Here is a 19,019-nt window from a genome sequence, read left to right on the forward strand (position 1 = left end):
GCCAATTTTTTTCCCCCATTTTTTTGCACTTCCATAACAAACCTACTGACAGATATAAGTTAGAACTATAAGCTACTTTGTAATAGAAATAGCAATACCAGAGAATGCATTTGGATGTACGACATTGCTTTTTTGAAAAATTGGACTAACACACCTGGATTATGCGATTGAAAACCAGACCTCTTCAGTGGGTGTGTGCCACAGGAGAGGACCCTTTGTATTGCGTATGCACCAGTCTCAACAGGATATATAACCCAGAAGCAGATACAATTCAATAAAAACTTAAGCAACAATTGTAATTAAGAGAGGAGACTGTTTATTTGCTTCACAAATTAAAAGACGAGAAAATTGCTGGCTTAATTCACACTCCCGAACCAAATACGAATGAGATGGAAGAGAATAAGGTCGGTATATAAAAAAATAAAGTGTACACAAACTTCTTCACGCTGCATTCTTGCACTCCAAACTGATTAACAATAACTCTGTATTCCACACAACTGGCAAGATAGTCCAGACCAATAGTAACCCTCATCTGGCAACAACAGTGTTTTCCTTCTGATTTAAAACGGAGCCTTATGAACTCCCGAGACATTTTAAAGTTTTGTTTCCATGATTCTTCGTCCAAAAATTCCTTCGAAACAACTCTCTCCTGTCGGTTATTCTTTGCTTCAGACCTGCATCTGGTCCGAGACCTTCTTGGCAGTAGCTTCATGTTCATAGCGCAATCTAAGATCATTTGTTGATGCTGTCTGCTATTTAACATCAGCATAGTCATTAGAGACATAATATTTGTCATCTGTGCCAATACCACAGCAGACATCAGGTACAGCAGAGCTAAACTGTTGATTTGTAAGGAGCCGCAGACGAAAGGGACAAGCGGTAGGAAATGGATGGATAAAAGGAAATAAGCGCCTACCAGTGTAAGGGAGGCACAGTAGACCAGAGAGTGTGCATGGATACTGGGACTTTAAAAAAAAAAAACGGAACTATTTGAGAAATCAGACTAATTTAGTGCATGGAAACTCACGGCAACTCACGCAAAACTTTACCATATATGGAGATACCCGCTTAAAATCTCAAATACCGTATTTTCCGCACCATAAGCCGCACCTAAAAACCACAATTTTTCTCAAAAGCTGACAGTGCGGCTAATAACCCGGTGCGCCTTATATATGGATTAATATTAATATTTATTTTCATAAAGTTTAGGTCTCGCAACTACGGTAAACAGCCGCCATCTTTTTTCCCCGTAGAAGAGGAAGCGCTTCTTCTTCTACGGTAAGCAACCGCCCCATAGAAGAGGAAGCGCTTCTTCTTCTACGGTAAGCAACCGCCCCATAGAAGAGGAAGCGCTTCTTCTTCTACTGTAAGCAACCGCACCCGCCCCCGTAGAAGAAGAAGCGCGCGGATATAACGTTTCATTTCATTTGTGTGTTTCTGTAAAGACCACAAAATGTCTCCTACTAAGAGACATGCGTACAAGGTTCCACTGACTTTTGATATTCCTGTGAACCGCACTGTGGATACAACGGGAGCACGTACGGAGAATATTCACACCACAGGGAATGAGAAGTCGTCCTACTGTGGTTCTAGCTTGCCATGCTAACGGCCAGAAACTTCCACCCATGTTGATATTCAAAAGGAAGACCTTGCCAAAAGAGAACTTTCCAGCCGGCGTCATCATAAAAGCTAACTCGAAGGGATGGATGGATGAAGAAAAAATGAGCGAAGACTTTTTTCACGCAGCTCCGTCCCTGTTGATCTATGACTGCATGCGCGTCCACTTCACAGATGGTGTCAAAAAACAAGTGAAGCACACCGAAGAAGAAGAATTCGATGGATTTGTGGATGAGTAATAACTTCAGAAAGTGAGCTTTAAATGTTTATTTTGTGTGTTGTGTGACACTAACGTTCGAGCAACGTTGAGTTATTGATGTTGCTATTGCTCGGCACTATTTTGAGTGTTACTTTTTTGTGATTGCACATTTGCACATTACATTTTGGGAGTGAACAGAGTTGTTAGAACGCTGGTTTGTAATATATTATTAAAGTTTGACTGACCTGAATGTTTTGTTGACATTCCCTTTAGCGTAGCGTAGGTGCGGCTAATAGCACGGGGCGGCTAATAGGTAAACAAAGTTTTGAAATATGCCGTTCATTGAACGTGCGGCTTACAACACGGGGCGCCTTATGGTGCGGAAAATACGGTAAGTTATTGGCTTTAAAACATGGGATTAACATACAACATACTAAAACCTGATAACCTTGGGTTTGTTTATTTACAAAACATTTTGTGTTTTTTGGTCTTTTTTTGGGTTGTATTTTTTTTTTTTACAAAACCAACAAATTCAATGTAAATTGGCCAGAATATGAACATAAATAATTGTATTTTAAAATGTCTAAAATGTAATTGACGGTACTCGAACACACCACTGTTATGGCAATAAGATGCAAAAGTAAAACTTGCACATAACTTTCTCCAATGCAGCCACAGGTAGCTTCTAGAATGTAGAGTATCTTCCTTCTGTCACATTATGATGTCTGCATTGAGAGGTGTTCAAAGCTAGGTTTGTTGCTATCCAGGTGGAACAAACCATTTTGCATTTTACCCGTGTGGTTATAGTCTTAGACATTCTTAATTTGATTCAAGCAACCTTATTATTGTTCATTAAAAGGGTTATATTTATTGTATCCTAACAACTATGACATAGTTTTGTATAACTTACATATAAACATGATAGAAAAACTCTTTGTGCTTGGGTCCCCAGGACAATATCCCCACTTTCCCTTCCACTTTGACACCTCTGAAGGTGGGCATATTGTAAGAAAAAAGTTAGGTTGTATTAGAATGTGGGGGAAAAAATGTTGCTATGTTACGAGAATAACGTATACATACAGTAGGGGAGGGATTCATATGGCCCCATTTTGTAATGCAGTCTGCTGAAAATTATGGAAAGTGACACTCTTTGTAGTCAAGGAGTTGGAATTGCCACAAAACACATTTTGAAATATTTCAACTGTACTGCCATTTGGCGATTAAAGTGGATAGTGCACCCCCCCAATTTGTCACGTTTCATGTGTCAGATAAACTGCGACAAATGGGGACGTATGTTAAAAAAAAGTTAAAGTACCAATGATTGTCACACACACACACACACACACACACACACACACACACACACACACACACACGGTGTGGTGAGATTATCCTCTGCATTTGACCCATCACCCTCACCCCCTGGGAGGGGAGCAGTGAGCAGCATCGGTGGCCGCGCCCGGGAATATTTTTTTGTGATTTAACCCCAAATTCCAACCCTTGATGCCGAGTGCCAAGCAGGGAGGTAATGGGTCCCATTGTTATAGTCTTTGGTATGAACTCACGACCTACCGATCTCAGGGCGGACACTCTAACCACTAGGCCACTGAGCAGGTCATTACCTTCCTATTGCATGATAAAAACGTTGTTACCAGATAAAAGTTGTAAAAAATTCAAGAGAAAAGACATGCCGTTACGAAAATAAAATTGTAATAATTAGAGATGTCCGATAATGGCTTTTTTGCCGATATCCGATATTCCGATATTGTCCAACTCTTAATTACCGATTACGAAGTCAACCGATACCGATATATACAGTCGTGAAGTTAACAAATTATTATGCCTAATTTTGTTGTGATGCCCCACTGGATGCATTAATCAATCAATCAATCAATCAATCAATCAATGTTTATTTATATAGCCTTAAATCACAAGTGTCTCAGAGGGCTGTACAAGCCACAACGACATCCTCGGTACAGAGCCCACATACGGGCAAGGAAAACTCACCCCAGTGGGACGTCAATGTGAATGACTATGAGAAACCTTGGAGAGGACCGCATATGTGGGTAACCCCCCCCCTCTAGGGGAGACCGAAAGCAATGGATGTCGAGTGGGTCTGACATAATATTGTGAAAGTCCAACACATCAGCGAAAGTCCAGTCCATAGTGGGGCCAGCAGGAACCATCCCGAGCGGAGACGGGTCAGCAGCGTAGAGATGTCCCCATCCGATGCACAGGCTAGCGGTCCACCCCGGGTTGGGAGCAGAGTAGAAAAGAAAAGAAAAGAAACAGCAGATCAACTGGTCTAAAAATGGAGTCTATTTGAAGGCTAGAGTATACAAATGAGTTTTAAGATGAGACTTAAATGCTTCTACTGAGGTAGCATCTCTAACTTTTACCGGGAGGGCATTCCATAGTATTGGAGCCCGAATAGAAAACGCTCTATAGCCCGCAGACTTTTTTTGGGCTCTGGGAATCACTAATAAGCCGGAGTTCTTTGAACGCAGATTTCTTGCCGGGACATATGGTACAATACAATCGGCAAGATAGGCAGGAGCTTGACCGTGTAGTATTTTATACGTAAGTAGTAAAACCTTAAAGTCGCATCTTAGGTGCACAGGAAGCCAGTGCAGGTGAGCCAGTATAGACGTAATATGATCAAACTTTCTTGTTTTTGTCAAAAGTCTAGCAGCCGCATTTTGTACCATCTGTAATCTTTTAATGCTAGACATAGGGAGGCCCGAAAATAAAACGTTACAGTAATCGAGACGAGATGTAACGAACGCATGGATAATGATCTCAGCATCGCTTGTGGACAAAATGGAACGAATTTTAGCGATATTACGGAGATGAAAGAAGGCCGTTTTTAGTAACAATTATTAATTAATTAAACAATGTAACAAGGTTTTCCAAAATAAATCAACTCAAGTTATGGAAAAAAAATGCCAACATGGCACTGCCATATTTATTATTGAAGTCAAAGTGCATTATTTTTTTTTAACATGCCTCAAAACAGCAGCTTGGAATTTGGGACATGCTCTGAGAGCATGAGGAGGTTGAGGTGGGCGGGGTTGGGGGGGGGGTGTAGAAGGGCTGCGGGGGGTGTATATTGTAGTGTCCCGGAAGAGTTAGTGCTGCAAGGGGTTCTGGGTATTTGTTCTGTTGTGTTTATGTTGTGTTACGGTGCGGATGTTCTCCCGAAATGTGTTTGTCATTCTTGTTCGGTGTGGGTTCACAGTGTGGCGCATATTTGTAACAGTGTTAAAGTTGTTTATACGGCCACCCTCAGTGTGACCTGTATGGCTGTTGACCAAGTATGCCTTGCATTCACTTGTGTGTGTGAAAGGCCATACAGGCAGTGCCTTTAAGGTTTATTGGCGCTCTGTATTTCTCCCTACGTCCGTGTACACACGCGTTTTAGAAAGTCATAAATTTTACTTTTTTAAAACGAATACCGATAATTCTGAAACCGATACCAATGATTTCCGATATTACATTTTAAAGCATTTATAAGCCGATAATATCGGCAGTCCGATATCATCGGACATCTCTAGTAATAATACAACATAAAAAGTCGCAAGGTTACAATGTAAAAAAAAAAATGTTTGAAACATATTTCAATAATACAAAAACGGAAGAAATACAGCTACTGTTTCAGGATTACATTTGTAATTTAGTGATGAATTTCTTTCAAATATGACAGAAAAGAGTTGACAGATTTTTTTGATGATCCACTTATATTCCTAAGTAATAATGCCATAGCCTGAGAATGGAGTCCAATCAGTTTCAATGCGACAACACCAAAAGGTACGTTTGTAGTAAGGGCCACTACTTGTAAATATCAAGTGGTTTGTTAGGGGAAGAAAGAAAAAAAAGGTTCTCTATTGGCCAGCCAACACTTCGGGGGCCCCCGGGTCTAGCTCCAAACCCCTCCCTCATTGGGAGTTAGAACCGCCCTGAAGAAGGGGCCCCCTTTTGAATGACAAGCGTTTGGTGGAGGAAGGCAACATATTTTTTTTTGTCTTGATTTCCCTTCCTAGCAGCCGCATCGTCGATGAGAAGCAGTCGAGGATCTCCATTCTAAGTGAATGGATTGGCATGGGGAGAAGCGGACCTCAGATCACGGCTAAGCGGCAGCTTTGGGACTGTGTGACGCTGACGATGCTTGTGATTTCTCTGCTCTATCCACCAGGTAAGTGAGCCGTGCCGAGCCGCCGCACTTCCAGTCCCGGCGTGGAGCTCGGATGCACTCCCCCTGGGACTGAAAGTGCAAAGGAAAAAGTTACAAAGTTTCAAATTCTATCGACTTTATTGTTTTTAGAAAGAAAAAAAAGTTGTTAAGAAGTGTGAGTGAGCCCACCGCAGGGACAAAGTACCCCTCTCTGCCTTCCCTTTACTGGACAACCACATTACCACGACACTTTTAATGATATTCACACAACTTTACAATATTTTACCCACCAAATTTCCATTTTTAAAGTAAAAAAATCGCCACCGTAGAAGTTTCAAGCCCACTTGATGTTAGCTGCTAGCTAGCGTGCCTCCGCGATGTCCAGTGAGAAGAAAAACAACACGCTTTCTAGGTTTTTACGGTACGTGAACGAACGCTAAAATGTTTGTTTTGTTCACTATAGTCACGCCGACGACGTGTACACCCACCCTGTCGTCGAGTGTTGTCGATATTTCCGAGTTAATAACATTAGTAGTTGCCATTAATGGGGGCTGGAAGAGGAGGGGGCTGTCCAGAAGGCGAACCGCTAGCTTAGTGGCACACCGTCAGATATTGTTTACAAACCAATAAAACGTTTAAAACAAGGCATACCTTGGTAACATGTCTTCTCTTTAGTTTTGGGCGTACATTAGGCTTCTAATCATGCTCTACTTATTTTCACCAGTATAACCATTGCGAGATTTGGTTGTAGTTGGTTTTAGTCTTTGTTTTCTGATAGTACTAACAATAACCATATGATTGCCATTTGTTGTGATGTTGTAGGCAGGCATGACGTACTTCTACTTGAAAATAGCTTACTTTAGGTGTAAAATGTGTTTGTTAGAGCAGTGTTTTTCACTAGTGCGCCGTGAGATATTGTTCGGTGTGCTGTGGAAAATGACGCAATTCTACCTAATTGGTCCAAAAAATATTGTTTTCAAACCAATAAAACGTTTGAAACAGTAGCCTATAGCATACTTGCCAACATTGAGACCTCCGAATTCGGGAGAGGGGGGGGGGGGGGGGGGGGGTGTACATTGTAGCGTCCCGGAAGAGTTAGTGCTGCAAGGGGTTCTTGGTATTTGTCTGTTGTGTTTATGTTGTGTTACGGTGCGGATGTTCTCCCAAAATGTGTTTGTCATTCTTGTTTGGTGTGGGATCACAGTGTGGCGCATATTTGTAACAGTGTTAAAGTTGTTTATACGGCTACGCTCAGTGTGACCTGTATGACTGTTGATCAAGTATGCCTTGCATTCACCTATGTGTGTGTAAAAGCCGCATATATTATGTGCCTGGGCCGGCACGCTGTTTGAATGGAGGAGAAGCGGACGACAGGTTGTAGAGGATGCCAAAGACAGTACTGGTGAAAATAAGTACAACCCCCAATATTGTTGTCCGGGTGGAAATCGGGAAAAATTTGGGAGAATGGTTGCCCCGGGAGATTTTCGAGAGGGGCACTGAAATTCGTGAGTCTCCCGGGAAAAATCGGGAGGGTTGGCAAGTATGGCCTATAGGCATACCTTGGTAAAATGTCTTCTCTTTAGTTTTGGGCGTACATTAGGCTGCTAAGCATGCTGTACTTATTTTCACCAGTATAACCATTGCCAGAGTTGGTTGTAGTTGGTTTTAGTCTTTGTTTTCTGATAGTACTGACAATAACCATATGATTGCCATTTGTTGGGGTATTGTACGCAGGCATGACGTCCTTCTACTTGAAAATAGCCTATTTTATGTGTAAAATGTGTTGGTTTGATCAGTGTTTTTCAAATATTGTTTGGTGTGCCATGCAAAATGATGCAACTGCACCTAATTGGTCCAAAAAATATATTTTGCAAACCAAGGATTATGATCTGAAAATAATGTGCCGTTTTAGAGTGTCTGTGCTGTCTCGAAATCAGCAGAGTAACCATGTAATACTCTTCCATATCAGTAGGTGGCAGCAGGTAGATCATTGCTTTGTGAGCCTACATTGAGACAAGAGAATTATTGATGCATGGATGGTTATGGTTTGAAGTCATATTCAACAATTGCGTTAGGTATTTGATGAGAACAACTTTATATTGGCAATATAGCCTATTGAGTTTTATTTTTAACATGTTCTGCTGGTGGTGTGTCCTGGATTTTTTTAAATGAAAAAAATGTGCCTTGACTCAAAAAAGGTTGAAAAACACTGCGTTAGCTAACCACAACGGCGTGTTAAGGTGGGAGGAATATACTTATTTACTCCACCTTTTTATGTTATATTTCTATACTAGAGTTGTGTTCATGCTCGGCATCCAACCAGCTTGTATGAACTAGTTCGTATTAGAAAAACAATGTTATTGGGTTCACAATAGACCTATTATGTTCCTCAGGCTGAAATACTAGAAAATAGCTGTTGTTTTCTATCTTATACATTGTTCTAAGATGCTATATAAAACTTATTTTTAAATAGTGCGTAATATGACGTGTTACCCGTACTTTTAATACTTTGACAGTGGAAATTATGATGAATAACAGTAAAAAAAAAATAAAAAAAACACATTAGCATATTTGTTGCTATTTGGATGGTAGGCGAGTGGTGCACTTTTAAAGCAACTCTAATCTCCATCGAATCGATGCTGATACTTGTTGTCCTGTTGGTGGCTTCTCATGTGTGTTTGTCGGAGGGTGATGACACCCCCCCCAAAAAAGCAAAGCTGCCTAGGCCGAGTTGGAATTCCGAGGAGGGATGTTGAATGCCACCGGCTTGACCTCTTTACACTGCATCTCTGTCTTATCAGGGCTAGTGTTGAAGTGCCGCCATGGTGATGCGCATTAATCATCTGTCATTCCCCCCTCTAGCCTCCCCTCGCAAAGTCACACCTCTGAAAGGGAAGAGGTGGTGGTGAAAAATATTCCCATGGCGAGAGTTGTGAATGCACCATAGTGTCTCTTGTATAAATGAATAAGTAGTTAAATTGTACATGAATGGATTAACACTACATAACAGTTCGAATATGGGTCAATGCAGTGTATGAAGTAAAAAAAAGCTCGAAATCTGAAATGAGGTATTTTCCTAATCGGTACCCTTTCAACGCGACCCTGGCATCCTCAAAATAGTACAGCAATTGATGATGACAGTAAAAATAACACCCAAGCCAATCAAAAGTTGTTTAAGCTGTGCATGAAATATGCTGTAAATATGGTACCCATCATAAATAAGGACTACAAACAGTGGAGTATTGCCGTGGTCAACCGTTTTCACTGCTATGTAATGTTTGTTTTTTTAGACCATTGACCAATTTGACCCAGTATAAGACGACTCCATGTTTTTAAGACATTTTTCAAAGGCAAAATTGATACTTTTTCATGTTTTCAATAGCAGTGACTATTGGTTTAAGACATTGTTTTTCAACCACTGTGCCGCTAGTGTGTCGTGAGATACAGTCTGGTGTGCCGTGGGAGATTATCTAATTTCACCTATTTGGGTTAAAAACATTTTTTGTAAACCAGTAATTATAGTCTGCAAATTATGTGTTGTTGTTGAGTGTTGGTGCTGTCTAGAGCTCGGCAGAGTAACCGTGTTATACTCTTCCATATCAGTAGGTGGTAGCTAATTGCTCTGTAGATGTTGGAAACAGGTAAAAAGGTGTCTAATGCTTAAACCAAAAATAAACAAAAAGGTGAGTGCCCCTAAGAAAAGGCATTGAAGCTTAGGGAAGGCTATGCAGAACGAAACTAAAACCGAACTGGCTACAAAGTAAACAAAAACAGAATGCTGGACGACAGCAAAGACTTACTATGGCGCAAAGACGACGTCCACAATGTACATCCGAACATGACATGACAATCAACAATGTCCCCACAAAAAAGGATGAAAACAACTGAAATATTCTTGATCGCTAAAATAAAGTAGATGCGGGAAATATCGCTCAAAGGAAGACATTAAAACTGCTACAGGAAAATACCAAAAAAATAGAAAAAGCCACCAAAATAGGAGCGCAAGACAATAATTAATACACTAAACACAGGAAAACAGCAAAAAAGTCCAAATAAGGCACGGTGTGATGTGACAAGTGGTGACAGTACACCTACTTTGAGACAAGAGCTATATTGATGCATGCTTGGCTATGCTTTAAAGTCATACCCAACAATTGCGACGACTTTTTACTGTCAACTGAGTTTCCTTTTTTAATGATTTCTGCTGGTGGTGTGCCTCTAGATTTTTTCAATGCAAAAAATGTGCCTTGGCTCAAAAAGGGTTGAAAAACACTGGTTTCAGATATAGGAGATAATAATATTAAATTAGATTTATATAGTGCTTTTTTTAGACACTCATCACCCATCATTCATTCACTCCACATTCACACGTTGATTGTGGTAAGCTACATTTGTAGCTACAGCTGTATGAAAGCATGGCTGCCAATTTGCACCTATTGCCCCTCTGACCACCACCAAACGTGCATGCACATTCATACACCAAGAAAGGTGAGTGAAGTGTCTTGCCAAGGACACAATGGTCAAGACCAGGATGGAACCTGGAACCCTCAAGTTGCTGGCACCGCCGCTCTACCATTTGAGCCTCGCCGTCTCTTAGATCATATTCCTTAGCAGCTCAATGGTTCTTCCTTGATTGGTGCATTGATCAACATGATCTTAAAATTTGCATCTTATCTCTGCTGTTGTATGCCAACTATATTTGAGGGACTGAGTCCCTGGTGTTTGTTAGTGACAGAAGGATAAGATCTGACTAACTTGGGAAGAAGGTGGCACTGACCAACTTTTTATAGATCCCTATATACTGTATTCTGCAAGACGACCCGCTTCTACCAAATTTAGATTGTTGGTTCGAACGTGCTAATCACTCAACATGTTAAATAAAGAATATAATAGCCATTAATTTAAAAAAATAGCCAGAGTTTTGGTCCAGCAAGTGGCATTCCAATAAAGCAGATCTGGGGTCAATTTTGGGTCCCAACCAAAGGTAGACCGATGCCAAGAAAATTATATTTTTACTGTGGACTGTTTGTTAGTTAGCAGGATTCCATAAAAACTACTGCTCCGACCAATGTTGCAGTATCCATTTGTGAAGATCATTCAGTGACAACATTTGCAACAGTTAGTGTACTATCCGATATTTTACTTAGTGCCATTCTAGATCTTTCTATATTGGTGAACAAATGCCGAATGATGCTCATGGTTTTGTTTTGTTTTCCAGCTCACTGTCAGCAGTGTCGCATCCAGCGCTGCAATGCGGAGTATGTGGCGTCTACCTCGACCTCCAGCAGCCTACAGGAAGACGTTGTGACCGACGTGGACTACTGCATCGCGCTGCGAGCCTACGCCCTGTGCACCCGTCGGCAGGCCCGAAGCTGCCGGGGCGACCTGGTCTACCATTCGGCCGTCTTCCGCATTAAGGAGTTATTTTCTCTGCACAACTGCTCCAGCGACGGGCCCACGTCCTCCGCAAAGGTTCCCAGCACGCCTCGGCCGGCCGTATCGGAGCTGTGCAACTATGAGAACCGGGTGCTGGCTGCTGGTTCGGGTGGCCAGCAGAAGAAATACGCCCATTGTGGATTATTTGGAGACCCGCACCTACGGACTTTCCGTGACGAGTTTCAGACATGTAAAGTGGAAGGGGCGTGGCCACTGATTGACAACCGCTTCCTGTCAGTGCAGGTGACCAATGTGCCGGTGGTCCTTGGCTCCAGCGCCACTGCAACCAGCAAGGTAAGGGAATCTCCATCCTTTTGTTGCCTGCATGGAACCTTTATTGTGGAGCACTAAGCAAAGCCAAAAGTGCCAAAACATATGAAGTTAATCGTCATTCCACGGTGCCTCTCGAGTCTCCCGGCATTCCTAACGTCTCGGGGCGGTCTCAGATCTACGAGGGGAAAAAAAGCAAGGAGGGAGGGAGTTCTTTGCTGGTGTGGAATCACTGACATGCTTGAGTGCTCTACCTTTAACACATGGGTGGTCATATGGTAGTGATTAACGCTCAGTCAAACATTCTCCTCCTCCACCACTGCTGCAATCTGGAATGTTTTTTCACCCTTCTGGTCAAGTAATTAGCCCTACACTTTATTGTGTAAATATGGGATGACGTGGAAAATAAAATAATAATTGGGTAAGGAGGAGTTTGTTTCTTGATTAAAACAAAACAGTGTCTTTCATGCTGAAATCAACTTTTTCATGACTCATTTTGAGTTAGTTACTCCCTAAAACACAAACTTATTAAATATAGCGTATTGGTATAACACCATACATACACTGTATGTATTATTTAAAGTAATGGTAACCATTTGACTCAACAATAATGGACCCACATCCCATTTGAGGTTTTAAACCAAAATAAACCCTGCACTAGGGGCTAATTGGCTCACAAAACGCAGCCTGTAAACATAAATTAAAATATACTTCTTACCAAATTCCTCTAATAGAATATAAAGTTCCACCAGCCTCCATGAAAATGTCCCACCCCAATTGATAAACTTACTCTTTGTGCCATGTTTTGGTTGTTTTCTTGTATTTGCCATCTAAAAGTCAGGGTAATGCAAGGTAAAACATTGCAGGGAAACAAGCCCATGAAATAAAGTAAGTGATCTTGTGGCTTTTTAGAGCCTTCGATGAACCTGCATAGTCGTATCTCTGCCAGCACACGCATACCCACATCGCGCCCTCATAGTTGTTTTCAACTTGCCACACTGGGGGCAGGGAATCATCCATCAACTTACAGTATCCCTGCAAGAGTGTAAACAGAGCCACGGTGGCCGCTTTTTCCAGATTTGTTTAGTTTTCGGAGATCAGCTGGAATATAAATTGGTGTCACTGCAAAAGTGTAGTGCGTTTTAAGACATACTGGAGGTTGTTTTTTTCAAGTGAGGGCTAATTTGTTCAAAGATGACTTCACTGTGCACAGTGCTCTACATGTGTGGTTCTCTGCTGCCACCTTGTGGTCATAATCGACACTGGCCATGCATCAGCATGATTTAGATATTTTTGCAAAAGCTTCAAGTTTTTTGTTTTGTTTTCAGATCACTGTAATCTTCAAGTCATACCACGGCTGCACAGACCAGAAAGTTTACCAGGCAACCACAGATGACCTGCCTCTGGCCTTCCAGGACGGCACTCGAAGTGGCGGCGAGAGCGGCAGCCTGACCATCAATGAGCGTGGCGGCTCCGGAGTGGGCCGCCAGGTGAAGATCCAAGCGCGCTACATTGGTACTTCCATCATCGTGCGCCGCGTGGGCAGCTACCTGACCTTCGCCATCCGCATGCCCGAAGACACCCTGGACTTCTCAGAAGACGGCGGTAGCGGCCTGCAGCTCTGCCTGCACGGCTGCCCGCGCAACGAGCTCATCAAGGAGCACACGCTGGGCCGCCAGCAGCAGCAGCAGCACCAAGCGGGTTCGCTGCGACCACCTCACCAGGTCTACACGGTGGAGGGAGCCACGGCTAAATGTCGAGAGACTCTGCAGGTGGAGGATGTTTACTTCCAGTCCTGCGTGTTTGATTTGCTCACCACAGGAGATCCCGACTTCTCCATGGCGGCTTATGGCGCCCTGGAGGATCTTAAGGCACTGCCACCCAGTAAACTAAAGCAAAACTCCCCGAGGATACCGCGTGTTTACAACAGAGGGGCATCACATACAGCATCAAAGGACGGCCCATCTTCTGTTCTCACACTCCTGTTCATCATTTTGCTGCTTTTGTAAAAAAGAAAAAGGCCATTGTTGTACAGTAACTCAAAATCTTCAAAAAGACCGGTGGAGGCACCTCCAGCTTGAGGAAAGAGTGACAAAAACTAATTTGGCAATGTTTATCCTCTTACAATTTGAAGGATTTCACACAAGAGGAAATGTCAAAATGGTATTGTTGATATCAAAAGTTTCACTAGTCATACCAACAGCACTTAGCGGTGCCACCTCCAGCACGTTTTGTGTATTCAAATGTTAACTTCTTGTCCGTTTCAACTGTCACTGCTCATGCTAAATACACAAGCTCCAACAACTGTTTGTAAAAAAAAACTACCTATCCACTGTACAATAAAGGCTCATCTGTGAAACACTCCCTCTTCAGGCTTACAGTTGAAAAGATGACAAAGCAAACAAATCTTTATATAATAATATATTAAAAGAGTGTATATATGTGTTTTATATTTATGTACATTTGCTGATGTATAGATGTTTTAACTGTAATAATGTTTTCCATTTGTTGTGTTCAGTAGGCTGTTTTTTAGGGACATCAAACTAATATTGTGCCCTATGTACATTTCTGTATTAAAGTGTTGGACACTCCTAAAAGTGTTGTTTTGTTTTTAATTGCTTAGCAAAAAGATGCTGTTAGGCATACTACCGGTAAGTATGGGATCAGCTTTCACAAACATGGTTACTTCCTAATTTTAAGATAGGAAAAAAGGTGGATATATCAAAACATGAAAAATCAAACTTACCAACACAAATTGCATAGCTGCAGTTCCCATTCTTCCCTGGTGGGGTCTTCAATCAAAGACATCCATCCATCCATTTTCTACCGCTTGTCCCTTTCGGGGTCATACAAGATAAATAACGAGGTAATGAAGATGCGTCAACGTTCAAACACTACAACATTGCTCATAATTACTACAGTCGTCCTGTGTGCACTATTCGAAAAATAGGTGATGGTCTTAAATGACGGTGAGCACACCATTCGCATAATTGGCCATGACACCTGTGTATGAAATTGGACTAGACACTATAGGAGGGAGGAATAACGTGGAAGAGACAATAAGTAAAAAAACTTGTAAAGCAAATATGTTTAGAAATTATTACAAGTTAACCTTTTAGTTACAAAAAAGTCAGATCGATAGGCAGATTTAGATGGTTTAGCACCCACTTGTTGAGAGGAGCAAAACATGATTTAATGACAGTCTCCAGAATATTCCAATTAGGCCACAAAAATGTCTCAAGATTTGCTGCTTTTTTGACAAAGTACTCACTAAATAAAGAAAATTCTAAGTTGAGATTGAATATATAAAAGGAAAACTATCCAAATCCATTGCTATTCTTTATAAAGTAAGACACATGCTGAATAAGAAATGTTATATTATTATCTATTTTTCCATATCTAACATATTGTGTTGAAGTTAGGGGAAATGTTTATAAAACAAACGTAGACCCAATAATTAAACTTCAAAAAAGGGTAATTAGAATAATACACAAAGCGTGCTACTATGGACCTACCAATCCATTATTCATAAGTTCTAATGTGTTAACATTTTCAGATATTGTGTTTTTTTAAAACAACGGACATTGTGATTCAAGTAAAGGACGACAGCCTTCCAGCTTGTATTCTTAGGTTATTTAAATTAAGAGGAGAAAACTATAATTTACAGGGGATATTGATTTTTGAAATATGTAAAGTAAGAACGAACATAAAATACAAATGTATTTCAGTTTTTGGAGTTAAATGGTGGAACAAGCTCAGTGATGAGTTGAAGACATGGAGTTCTTTGTTAAGGTTTAAGAAAGCCTTGAAAGGTGAAATAATGGAAAATTATAAAATATAGCAACAATTACTTTCATCCCATTGATTTTTTGAACGTTGATGTTTCAGGCAATCTAATTTTCAGTAAATGTATAGGATAGGCAAATATATATATAAATCAAACATATTGCTGGGTATTGTGGCCAACAAACAGCTACATTTTTGTTTCATCTGACCACAGAACTTTCCTCCAGGAGGTCTTATCTTTGTCCATGTGATGTCAGATGAAACAAAAATTGAGCTGTTTGGCCACATTACCCAGCAATATGTTTGGAGAAAAGGTGAGGCCTTAAATCCCATGAACACCATCCCTACCGTCAAGCATGGTGGTGGTAGTATTATGCTCTGGGCCTGTTTTGCTGCCAATGGAACTGGTGCTTTACAGAGAGTAAATGGGACACTTAAAAGGGAGGATTACCTCCAAATTCTTCAGGACATCCTAAAATCATCAGCCCTGAGGTTAGGTTTTGGGTGTTCCAACAGGACAATGACCCCAAACACATGTCAAAAGTGGTAAAGGAATGGCTAAGTCAGGCTAAAATTAAGGTTTTAGAGTGGCCTTCCCAAAGTCCTGACTTAAAGGTGTGGACAATGCTGAAGAAACAAGTCCATGTCAGAAAACCAACACATTTAGCTGAACTGCACCAATTTTGTCAAGAGGAGTGGTCAAAAATTCCACCAGAAGCTTGTGGATGGCTACCAAAAGCGCCTTATTGCAGTGAAACTTGCCAAGGGACATGTAAGCAAATATTAACATTGCTGTATGTATACTTTTGACCCAACAGATTTGGTCACATTTTCAGTAGACCCATAATAAATTCATAAAAGAACCAAACTTCATGAATGTTTTTTGTGACCAACAATATGTGCTCCAATCACTCCATCACCAAAAAATAAGAGTTGTAGAAATGATTGGAAACTCAAGACAGCCATGACATTATGTTCTTTACAAGTGTATGTAAACTTTTGACCACGACTCTAAACCTTGGCTTCAGCCTATTCCTTTTTCGGTCATTATTTTTCTTTTTGTATGTGTATGATTGTTAATATGTATAATCTGTGCTGTTGAATTGATCACACAAAATGGTTGCTTATATGACCGAAATAAGCCCATTTCATTTCACTATGTACCTCTTCTCATGCATGATCACACGTTTTCACCTCCTGGTACCCTAGCACCTCCAAAACCCTCAAATCTAAACTCCAAACATCCCAGAACAAGCTAGTCAGATTACTTATAGACCTCCACCCCAGATACCACCTCACTCCTACCCACTTCTCCAAAGGGGGCTGGCTCAGGGTGGAGGACAGAGTAAAACAACTTGCACTGAGCCTAGTCTATAAAATCCACTACACCTCCCTGATACCAAAGTACATGTCAAACTACTTCCTTAAAGGCCTACTGAAATGATTTTTTTTTTAATTTAAACGGGGATAGCAGATCCATTCTATGTGTCATACTTAATCATTTTGCGATAATGCCATATTTTTGCTGAAAGGATTTAGTAGAGAACATCGACGATAAAGTTTTGGTCACTGATAAAAAAGCCTTGCCTGTACCGGAAGTAGCGTGACGTCACAGGAGGAAGGGCTCCTCACATTTCCCCATTGTTTACACCAGCAGCGAGAGCAATTCGGACCGAGAAAGCGACGATTACCCCATTAATTTGAGCGAGGATGAAAGATTTGTGGATGAGGAACGTGAGAGTGAAGGACGAGAGTGCAGTGCAGGACGTATCTTTTTTCGCTCTGACCGTAACTTAGGTACAAGCTGGCTCATTGGATTCCACACTCTCTCCTTTTTCTATTGTGGATCACGGATTTGTATTTTAAACCACCTCGGATACTATATCCTCTTGAAAATGAGAGTCGAGAACGCGAAATGGACATTCACAGTGACTTTTATCTCCACGACAATACATCGGCAAAGCACTTTAGCTACAGAGCTAACATGATAGCATCGGCCTTAACTGCAGATAGAAACAAAAGAAATAAACCCCTGACTGGAAGGATAGACAGAAAATCAACAATACTATTAAACCGTGGACATGTAAATACACGGTTAATGCTTTCCAGCCTGGCGAAGCTTAACAATGCTGTTGCTAATGACGCCATTGAAGCTAACTTAGCTACAGGACCTCACAGAGCTTAGCTAAAAACATTAGCTATCCACCTACGCCAGCCAGCCCTCATCTGCTCATCAACACCCGTGCTCACCTGCGTTCCAGCGATCAACGGAGCGACGAAGGACTTCACCCGATCACCGATGCGTTCGGCGGCTAGCGTCGGATAGCGCTTCTGCTATCCAAGTCAAAGTCCTCCTGGTTGTGTGGCTGCAGCCAGCCGCTAATACACCGATCCCACCTACAGCTTTCTTCTTTGCAGTCTTCATTGTTCATTAAACAAGTTGCAAAAGATTCACCAACACAGATGTCCAGAATACTGTGGAATTTTGCGATGAAAACAGAGCTTTTTGTATTGGATACAATGTGTCCGAATACTTCCGTTTCAACCATTGACGTCACGCGCATACGTCATCATACATAGACGTTTTGAACCGGAAGTTTCGCGGGAAATTTAAAATTGCACTTTATAAGTTAACCCGGCCGTATTGGCATGTGTTGCAATGTTAAGATTTCATCATTGATATATAAACTATCAGACTGCGTGGTCGGTAGTAGTGAGTTTCAGGAGGCCTTAACTTAACAAAGGTCTTAACTCATTCTCTTTCTATGCCACATCAATGTGGAATGCTCTCCCAACAGGTATAAAAGAAAGGGCATCTCTATCCTCCTTCAAAACCGCAATAAAAGTACACCTCCAGGCAACTTCAACCCTAAACTAACACCCTCCCCTGATTGTTAATAATCAAATGTAAACAATCAAATGTAGATACTTTTTCTTTTGCCTTCTGATCTCTCTCTCTCTCTCTCTCTCTCTCTCTCTCTCTCTCTCTGTCCACTACTTGCTGTACATATCCTACCAAGTCAGACCTACACTGTTTCAATGTCCATTTCTCTGTTCCCAATTGTTGATGACTGATGATAACAGCCAAACCTAACCCCCCACCCACACCCTGGATTGTAAATAATTCAATGTATATACCCTGATGATTATCTTGTGTGATGATTGTATTATGATGATAGTATATATTAGTATATATAGTGCTGGCTGTCCAGAGCCGGGACCCCGGGTGGACCACTAGCCTGTGCATCGGTTGGGGACATCTCTGCGCTGCTGACCCGTCTCCGCTCGGGATGGTTTCCTGTTGGCCCCGCTGTGGACTGGACTCCCGCTGATGTGTTGGATCCACTGTGGACTGGACTTTCACAATGTTATGTCAGACCCACTCGACATCCGTTGCTTTCGGTCTCCCCTAGAGGGGGGGGGGTTACCCACATATGCGGTCCTCTCCAAGGTTTCTCATAGTCATTCACCGACGTCCCACTGGGGTGAGTTTTTCCTTGCCCGTATGTGGGCTCTGTACCGAGGATGTCGTTGTGGCTT

The 19,019-nt window shown here is 41.6% G+C and overlaps 1 protein-coding gene across 2 annotated transcripts in view; it reads left to right on the forward strand.

Annotated features, from left to right (window-relative positions):
* The window catches only part of rgmd (RGM domain family, member D), a 40,766-nt gene extending 26,482 nt beyond the window's left edge, over window positions 1–14,284 (forward strand). For both annotated transcript variants that reach the window (XM_062038637.1, XM_062038638.1), the window contains 3 exons: window positions 5,857–6,008; window positions 11,206–11,717; window positions 13,022–14,284. In XM_062038637.1, the coding sequence (XP_061894621.1) occupies window positions 5,857–6,008; window positions 11,206–11,717; window positions 13,022–13,702 (1,345 nt within the window). In that variant the 3' untranslated portion in view covers window positions 13,703–14,284. The remainder of the gene's footprint in view (window positions 1–5,856; window positions 6,009–11,205; window positions 11,718–13,021) is intronic.
* The last annotated feature ends 4,735 nt before the right edge of the window (window positions 14,285–19,019 follow it).

The sequence above is a fragment of the Entelurus aequoreus genome, linkage group LG27 (assembly GCF_033978785.1).
Source record: "Entelurus aequoreus isolate RoL-2023_Sb linkage group LG27, RoL_Eaeq_v1.1, whole genome shotgun sequence".
NCBI lineage: Eukaryota > Metazoa > Chordata > Actinopteri > Syngnathiformes > Syngnathidae > Entelurus > Entelurus aequoreus.